The sequence below is a fragment of the Triticum dicoccoides genome, chromosome 3A (genome assembly GCF_002162155.2).
Source record: "Triticum dicoccoides isolate Atlit2015 ecotype Zavitan chromosome 3A, WEW_v2.0, whole genome shotgun sequence".
Classification (NCBI taxonomy): domain Eukaryota; kingdom Viridiplantae; phylum Streptophyta; class Magnoliopsida; order Poales; family Poaceae; genus Triticum; species Triticum dicoccoides.
In genome coordinates this window covers 110479273-110489090 of record NC_041384.1, presented here as the reverse complement: position 1 = coordinate 110489090, position 9818 = coordinate 110479273, and the positions used below count along the sequence as shown (strand labels likewise).

The following is a 9818-nucleotide window of genomic DNA, read 5'->3' as shown; positions in this document are numbered from 1 at the left end:
GGTGGATGCGACGAGCGCGCCGCCAAGTGCGGAGCGCGTAGGACGCGTACAGGCGATAGATCGGGCGGCGATCTGCGATGGCCGACGGACGAGGGACGACCTAGCGCCCATGCGGCGATTGCACCAGTTTTACACGCTCCGATGCGGGCATGGGGCAGTTCGCTCAGCATGAATCACACATCGGCTTTTTTTTTGAGGGGGGAATCACACATCGGCTGTCTCCCGGACTTCGGCGCATAGGCTAGCGGCAATCGTCAAGGCCCAGTATCACCGTATCAACTATCCTTTTTTTTCTAAAAAAAACTACTCCCTCCATTTCAAAATATAATGCGCCCGCGCTTTTCGAGGTCGAACTTTGACCATAAATTTAACAAACGAGACCGACTGCGGCGGGAGAAAAAGTTACATAATTTAAAACTTCTTTCGAATACGAATTCACTGATATAACTTTTGCTCCCGCCGCAATCGGTCTTGATAGTTAAATTTACGGTCAAAGTTGAAACACAGGGATAGAGGAAGCACTACATTGTGAAATGGAGTGAGTATTTTTTTGAGGTACCGTATCAACTATCTAACGGTACTCCTTCTAGATGTCACTTTTGGGCACTCGAAGTGCGTCAAATGGTGTGTCCAGCCGTCGTCACGTGTCTCGCACGTCGCATCCCAGGATTTTCAGTTTATATAACACGTATTTTCAGTTTTCTTTTGTATTTCTTTTGTTTTTACTAAGCCTTTTTTGATTTTTTTGTTTCGGGAAGTCGTGCTTTTTCACCAGAAGAACAACATATGCTTCTGTGATCTCTAACGGAAGGAAAAGCACAACCCATATTTCCCTTTTCGGAAAGCACACTCATAAAAAAAGCACAACCTATGCTTGCATGAGAAGCGCAATTGTATTTTCCGAAAACGAAAAAACACAATTGTGCTTTCCCAAATAAAGTATAAGCAGAACTATGCTTCCTGAAAAGGGAAAAACACAACATGTGTTTTCGCGAGAAGCAAAACTGCGCTTCCCAAAAGTAAAAGGCGCAATTGTGATTCATGTAAAGTTTTACATTTTTTTCTCCGGTTTTTTGGTCTTTTTTAGTTTTCATTTTTTATTTTTGATTTAGAATTTTCTCTTTTTTCGTTAAAAAAGTTTGTTGAAACCTATTAACATTAGATCTAGTTTCGAAAATCTTGACACGAGGAATCAAACTATGAGTTTGTGATTTAGACACACAGTTCAAGAGATATAAATATTCTGAAAGAAAAAACTTCCAGACTGCGACAAATGACACACATGCAGTGCGTGACTTGTCAACGCCAGAGTAGGTGGTGAATGACCTTTGCAAGAGACTACTATATCCGTTCACTCATCAACTGACCGATCAACATCTCACGCATGGATCAAAAGCAACACAAATCAAAACTAATAGCAATGCGTGAGATGTTAGCTGAAGAGTGAACTGATACATGGATGGGTACAGTGCACGTATATAGTACACATATATGCTTATGCCTATATACTCGCTCCTTTGCGCTTTATAGGCCTTATCTTTAATTTTAGTTTGGTTGTTCCCCATCACATTTTTAGATTTCAAGGTGCAATAAATCATTGTATGTAAGTGTTAAGAGAAAATTGACCAATGCGTGTACTTTATGCATTGCAATTAATGCATTGGTAAACACAATTTTTTGAAGAAAACAAACGCATTAATTGAGTGGTTTGCAAATTACAAAAATTGTTTCACCACTCACCATCTACCTTGGTTGGTGAGATTTTTGAATTGAGCCATATAAATCAAAAAGGAGGTAGTATATTTTTGGATAAAAATGTATTTTTGATGAAAAAAAATTAAAGCATTCCATGGAGCTCGGCCACCAAATGCACTTCCCGTTCAGAACCCAGTAACCTAAAAATAAGGGACACAATGTTTCTGAGCTCGGGCTCAAATGACTTTGTGTGAGTGATAAAATCTGGAAAAAATGAAAATAATTTTAAAAAAAATATAAATTTTTTTTGGATAACTTGAAAAATGTATTGAGTGCTCAAAAAAATTCATTATGGAATGACATTTGCGGAAGTCGTGGCAAAAAAAAATCAATGCTCCAAAAGCGGTATTTTTGCAAGCATTTAGGAGTGATGTTTTTTTTTGCCACGGCTTCCATGAATGTCATTCCATGATGAAACTTTACAAGTACTCAAAACATTTCTCAAAGCTTACTATATATATATATATATATATATATATATATATATATATATATATATATATATATATAATTTGAGCTCACGAGCGGAAGATGGCTTTGGGAAAATAAGCTACGACTGGAGCAGTAGTAATTGGTTGGGCGCCTCTAGGCCGGGAGGGAAACATTTGTGAACATTTGAATTTTAAATAAGCGAGCCTGACGACGACGTGAATGGACTTGCCACTTGTCAGTAGGGAGGACAGGATCGATTCCTTCCGGGTTTCCCTCGGAATCTTTTCGTCAGCAAGACTATGGGATTAGAAGGTAACGTGTACAACACGACGAATCCCGCATGCCCCGCGGCTCCCTGACACCCGGCCCCACCGTCCATCCTCTCCGAAGATTCTCCCTATCCCGCCACGTGCCAGTCCTTCCGAGCAACCCCAGGGCCGGCGCGGTTCCCTTGTCCCACAACACAGGTCGCCATTCAAGTCCACACCACACCACACCAACGTCACGCGGGCCCCACACCCGCCGCCTCCCCCTCCCCCGCAGCGTCGCTCCAGCGCCCGTGATCAGCGCAGGCGGCAGCTTTCCCCTCCCTTGGCACAGTTTGATTCCCCTCTTCGTCCCTCTCGGCCTCTCCACCGCCGTCGCGGGCCAGCATTTGCTTAGCCGCGAAGGAACGGCGCCGCCGCCGCCGTCGCGGGCCGCGGCCGGAGACCCTGCATCCTGAACCCTAGCCGAGATGCTGAGCTACCAGAGCCCGACGGCCCAGCGGACGTGCGCGGCCCCGCCGCTCCCGGCGGCCGCGGGCGCGGAGCTCGCGCGGCTCGAGGCGCGCCTGGGGCAGTGCGCCGACCCGGACGCGCGGCAGCGGCTCGCGGGGCTCGGCGAGGCGGCGGCGGCGCGGGTGCTGCGCGCGATCGCCGAGTCCCGGACGCCCGTCAAGACGCTCTCCGGCTTCATCAGGTACCTGGCGGACAGGGCCGACAAGGACTTCGAGGCGATGCAGCGCAACGCGCGGGGCATCCCTCCCGCCAAGAGCGCCGCCTGCTGCAGCTCCGGCCCTTCGCAGGGAGGTGAGCCACCTTCCCCCTCTTTTATTTGTTATGGTCTGCTTGGTTGGATGTGGAGTGCAGTTAGGGGATGGGTGTGCATCGTGCGGGAATGCGGCTACCGCAATACTGCATTTTGTGGCGAAAGTGACCCTTTTTATTCAAATTCAACGGCTGGATCCTCGGTTCCTGCTCTATTTTTGGAAACCCTCCCACGTTTCAATGTAAAATAAGTGGAGTTAAGTGGTGCTTTCTTTCTGTTGCTCGGGTGGATCTGCTTTCATGCTCGGCAGTAGGGATCACAAATGGCCATGTTCTTCTCTTTTGTTGATTTCGTGGAGCTCTGCTTCAGATTTCGTCATCATATTCTTCTTCGCCATTCGCCAAGCAGTGCTTTTGGATTTTTCTTATTAGGCATGCTATCGTTTGAAAGACAGAGCAGAGCATTCTTGGCACGTGTTCAGTATAATGATGTTTCCACAATAAATTGCACTGATACGGATACGTGTATCAGTAATTCAGTATCGGGGCAATATACGTAGAATATGGTATCAATATGGGAATATGTTTGACTATTTTTGAACCCCCTCCGTCCAAAATAAGTGTACAAACTTTGTACTAAATCAGCGACATGACATGGCCAAGTATGCTGATCCCAGTCAGGTGCAGCGACATGACATGGCCAATTAATCAATTAAGAAAGCTCTGTTTTGCAAGGATTTCCTACTAGTCTCTGGTGCAAACCAATTCTCCTTGGTTGTATTCAACGGTGAACTAGCATAGCAGAGCGCAAAGAGCAATATAGCAGCACAGAGCTAAAGGGCATTCCACAGAGGAGAAATTACCAGACAGAGCAGAGCAAGAAGCACCAGAAACCTCTCTACTTCTGCTTTGATATCTGCTACTGCTTCAGCTTCTTGTAAATTTTGTTGTGCAGATAACACCAGAATTAACAACTTCCAGGCGCTAACTGAACTTCCAGTCACCATTCTTCAAGACATTCTGTTGCATTTTCAACAGCTGCATTGCATTTTCCGAAGCAAGGCTATACAGTTTGTCAGGTCCACACTTGGCCATCGCAGCAGCCTCCTGCAAAAGCCTCAGTGCTTCCTCCTGTAATCTCAACTTCTCTGTGTGAGAAGTGGAGGGCCTAGCAAAAGGTCCACCAATAAAATGGTTTACACGCTGATAAAATGTTTCTCATGACTTCTGAAAGACTTCATGGCTTTATTTGCCAATTTTATTCCTTCAGAAGCATGCATTCTTACAGCATAGTTTCTTTGGCCCCTAAAAGAAGAGATGGAACATGATGTTTTCCCTTCCTTTCTAATACATGAAAGCTATTCCTTATAATATTCAAGGCACTATTGTCCATGCCAGTTGCACTGGAGCAAAGTGCGAGAATATACCACATTTCTGATCTGCTATAGGTTCCAGGCAACAATGTTTCTAGATGGTTGGCCAAGACTTCAACTACCCAGATACTGACAGTGCATACATCAAATCAAATGATTCACAAAGTCAGGATCCCACTTTATTTCTCGGAGGGCTAGCTTTCTTATAAGTACGAGCAGCAACAAAATTGCTTCTTCCTCAATGCTGTTTTCTGGGGTTACCGGATTCTGTCGCTGATTGTATTCTTGAGGAAACTACACCTCAACACCGCAGCACAGTAGAGTCACTGCCCTTTCTTTTTGTGAGTTGGTGGACCTTTTGTACAAACTTTGTACTAAATCAGCGACACTTATTTTGGGACGGAGGGAGTATTTCGTAAGTGCAGTCCATTTCTATCTTCTTATCCATGATTTCAACAAAAGCAAGAACCAGCAGCCACAGGGTAGCAGCAATTTACCAAACATAAAAGTTCGCTTAGAGTTCACTTAGAGAGAAAGGGGAGCGGGGAAAGGGGAGCAGGAGCACCGGGGAAAGGAGCCCACCACCAGCACCACTAGAGCCTGAAAGGTATCAGGGACGTATCTGGAAAGAATCGGTATCTGATACGGTATCCAATACGGATAAGTATCAGTGTTTTCTTGTTTCCACACTTCCTGCCTTCGCAACCATGCCTGATTTGCTATGCATATTGTTCATGTGGAATATTTTTCTGCATTCATTCAATTGTGTCTGCTTCTCGTTCTCCTTGCTAGATTGATGATTCTTTGCTTTTATGTTGTATATACTGTAATGTTCCTTGAACTAACCATGAAATCTTTGGTTAAACAGATGACTCTGTATCTGGGCCACAGTACCATAGCGATGATCAAGTTGAGGTTCAAAGCCCTTACACTGAAGAGATAGCTTTTCGTCTCTCAAACCGTGCTGGGAGTCCCAGTCAACCGCGGCCTATCAATTTGCAAGATAACATGGGTCCTGTCAGAGAAATTGTTTGTATAGAACAAAACGTGACCGCGATGGCAGCTAATACTCCATCTGGCCGGGCCTCCTTGCAAATCCAGGATGACATTCAGATTAATGATCGTATCCGAGCAATGACTCCTGCTATGATGCCGGCAACAACCCAGCCCAGGATGGCAGCCGAGAACCCATCCTCAATGACACCTGCTATGATGCCGGTTCCAACCCTGCCATGGATGGCAGGCGAGAACCCGCGCGCTTGGATCCCGCTCCTGAACCTGGACTATGTTCCTACTCCTGATGTTATGATGCAGGGAGGTAGCCCTGGCCATTGTGTGTCCATTGGGCTGCATAATGATATGAGGATTGAAAGCCCCATACCAAATGCCATTCATACACCTCCAAGGAGTGTTTCCACACCAAGCCCTGTGCGGGATCTTTCAAGACCTGTTCAGCGAATGGTTCTTCCGTCAGGAAGCCCACATAGCCCAGCATGGGCAATGGCGCCAAGTTGTGCAACCTATCATGCCACAGAAAATGCATTGAGGGAGAAAGCAAGTCCTCAAATGCAAGCACTGGAGGATTTGGAGTTCATGAAGAGATTTATGATTTGTGCATACCTTCGTCAGTGAGTTCCTCTTTGAGTTACAGTTTTTGGAGTACATGGTTTTGTTATACTTGTTAGTAAATAGAATCAAAACGTTTAATTTGTTCACTTCCATGGATGGCTTATCCAGACATCACTATTTCCTAAAGTACATGTGCCTCTTGTTCCCAGTAAATTTAACCTTTAAGGCAAAACTGTCTTGTACATGTGATGAAGTTCCTGTTATATCTTCTATTTGATTTACAGGAAGAGGATAGAAGATGAACTATCTGTGGACTATATTAGATCCTTGAAGTACCTTTCCATGGTTCAGTTTGAGCCAGAAATCTGGAGAGCATTTGGTTGCAAGTATATAAAATTTTCAGATAGAGTGAAGGTTTTTTTTTATCAATCTCTTGTTTTATCTTATTTCATGATAGGTCTCTTAACAATGGTCAAGTATGATGCCCTTCTATCATAGTAGCACATGATATATTCATCCAATGGAACCAGAGCTATATATAATTTGCAGATGTGCAGAAAGTTTCAAGTGTTTTGGCTTTTAGTTTGCACATGAACGTATATCGTAATGTCATGCCTATTGTGCCGAACATGTATATCACAACTTGTGCCTAACTAACGCTTTAATTAATTGATTTCAAACTAGGAAAACAAGTAGAATTAATTACATGCAAAAAAAGAGCTTGAAATTGCTGCAGCTGGTTTGCTGGCTAGATGGGACATCACATGTCATTTCCCCTTTATTTTTTTTGGCTGCTAATTTTGTACAGTCGTACTGATCCATCATAGTTCTGAAATCCTTTAGCGATACAACTAGATGAATTAATTTGTTCATAATTTTGTTATTTTGAACCTTGTGTGCTATCAATTCCATGTCTCCACTCGCAGTTCTCACACTCCTTATAAGAATTATTATAGAGACATTAAGCAGCAAGAATAATCTCTCTCAATGAGAATAATGTGCTGGCATATATATTTGATTTTCCCTCTATAATAAATGATACCTTGAGGCTGATAGAATTGTTCCCCTTTTCTCAACTTGATGCTTGTAGAACCTTGATTCCGACCCAGGTGCACCAAGAGTCTACCATTGTATTGTAGAGATAACAGGGGATTCTGTAGTGAAACTTTTCAAGGTTTGTAACACTTCTAATATTTCTGCATCATCTTCTTATATTTATTGTTTCACTGTGATATTATGTTGATGACCTGCTATTCGATGTATGCACACCTACCAGCCATGTTTCTTTTATTGTTTCTGTTGATTCATTTTGGGTGTGTTTGTTCCTCTAGATTCACATATAGGTGCATTCCAGACACGCATACTGTGCAAGCTCTAACAAAGTGTAAATATGCAGTTTATGATAATCATGTGATTGTGATTGCATAAGTTGGTAAGTCATGCATAGTATGGTAGTAGAACTACAAATATTTAGGAAAATGTCAACAAAAGTAATTCGTTTAGGGACCAAAATCGACAAATGTTGCGTACAACAAGGAATTTCTATTTAAAGCTCAGACCAATCTTATATTTTAACTTCATTTGACTGGAGATAGGGACCGTATATACAAAATACGCGGACTCATTTGCAAAAAATTGTTGGTGATGATAACGTCCTCTTGGTAAAGTTTATGGGGCAATCTTCAGAATCTGTGACTGATTTTCTACCTTACCATAAGGTTGCTGAAGATGGTATTATTCTGGGTTTACGCCGCTACCGGTTTTTTGGTAAGTTCTCCTCTTATAATATTCTCAGTTTTTCTTTGTTAACAAGATTGCCATACCGAGGAGTGTGCATACTGTACATACAATTTCTGCCTTCTGTGGTGTGCCACTAGGTGTTAATAAGCTGATCCCTACATAGGCTGGTACATACGGATTATTTGGAGGTGTATGAGAATGAGATAGAGCAGGATTTCATTTAGTTATATGACATTTAGATGAGTAGATCCAGGAAAAGATGTGTTTGTGTTTGGCTGATTAGAATTGAATAATATGCATATCATTGTATTCCATTTTGATTTGTCCAATTAATGCCAAACTTGATTTATAGAACCACAAGCACCCAACCCACCCTTAATTACTACTCCCTCTGTATCAAAATATAAGGCGTTTTTTACACTACGAGAGTATTAAGTAATATGGTTTTCCAGTATTACCACTGCCTAATCTTTCCTACTTATAAAGGTTGGAGTTGGTGAGTTCACATGTGCGACCAACAACCTTCACCAATAAACAAATGCTCCTCTACCCACATTGGGAACAGCAACCTTCCAAGAATATAAATAAACAAATGTACTCATATGTGGGACCTAACGCAAATAAACAAATACACTACTACTTTCATGCGAGACCAACACTTATAGAAGGCACAAATAACAAATGCAGAAATGCGACTCCAACTCAATATAATGCTCTTGTTTGTCATTTTTTTTCTTCTCAACCAAGTTATTTCAGTTTTAGATCATAGAACAAGAGAGTGAACATATTATAATTCCAAAACGACCATAGACCTTGTCCTCCTGTCCTACCCGATCCACGACCTTGTGCAGTCAACTTACCAATGTCAATTCCATGCCCGTACATGCACAGGTGCAAGTGGAGCCGCTGCACAGGGCCCCTCAAAATCTAGGGCCCCCAATTTTTGTGCAAATACTAAATCCTGAGATTATGGCAAGTAGACAATGAACTGCAGGCTCGTGTCTGCAGCAACCTATAAATTGGGGTGTTTTCTACTGCTTGTTCCATTGATCCATCAATCCATCCATCGTCCCCTTAGGAAATCAAGAGGTTGGAATCTTGCTGCTTGGTCGCGGCAGTCCCTGGAGGTGAGCAATCAGAGCGCCTCCGAAAAATCAGAATATAGAGGCTGATGTTCATGATAATGTTGACAACATTAGGTTGAGAATACTAATCCAAGATTTTGTATCAAAAAATGCTCATAGGATGGCACGCCTTGGCTAAAAGAGTAAAAGATGGACTTGTAGCTCAAAATTGTAAGATTTTCCTTTTTAAGTATGTATAGTTCCTTCAGAAATCTGTACTACCGCAGTGACTAACAAAAATAATGTTTTAATTACCTACTTGACTTTCTTATACATGGGGCCTAAATTGTGATTTCGCTCCGGGGCCTCAATTTCCGGGGTACGGCCCTGGTCAATTCTCGTATGTTTAAACATTCGGAATGTTGTGTCTGTAAAGGACTATGGTCACTTAAGACTCTCCAATGCCTCATGATCTTTTGTTGTTTGTATGTTTGTTCTTTTTAATAGTGAACCGCATGCAAAGGGCGCATGACACGAACGTATTTGGATGATTTCCTAAGCCAGTGACCTAACTCCTCATATCCTATAGTTTTGTAGCTATGCACGGGTATTGTGGTAGTACTGTAATCCACCACCAAGAGAGTGTAGTCACAATAAATTCAGCTATAATCATTAATAATGGATATTTGTTACCATGATGCGCCAATGCCCCACCCGCAGTCACTTGGGTGATTCTGTTCACAGTGGTGTTCCCGGTCACTTGGGTGGGTGTTGGGGGAGGGGGGGAGGGGTAAACTTAGCCTCGTGGAATGTTGGTAAGAGGTATACCTGGCCATGGGAAGCCTGGCCCGGCTTCC

General features: G+C 43.0%; 1 protein-coding gene across 1 annotated transcript in view; it reads left to right on the top strand.

Moving 5' to 3' along the window:
- The first annotated feature begins 3072 nt into the window (after positions 1-3072).
- Positions 3073-9818, top strand: part of LOC119267448 (probable RNA-dependent RNA polymerase 3) — a 29295-nt gene continuing 22549 nt past the window's right edge. The window contains exons 1-5 of the mRNA XM_037548830.1: positions 3073-3257; positions 5457-6216; positions 6442-6571; positions 7248-7331; positions 7876-7924. Of these exons, the coding sequence (XP_037404727.1) occupies positions 3185-3257; positions 5457-6216; positions 6442-6571; positions 7248-7331; positions 7876-7924 (1096 nt within the window). The 5' untranslated portion in view covers positions 3073-3184. The remainder of the gene's footprint in view (positions 3258-5456; positions 6217-6441; positions 6572-7247; positions 7332-7875; positions 7925-9818) is intronic.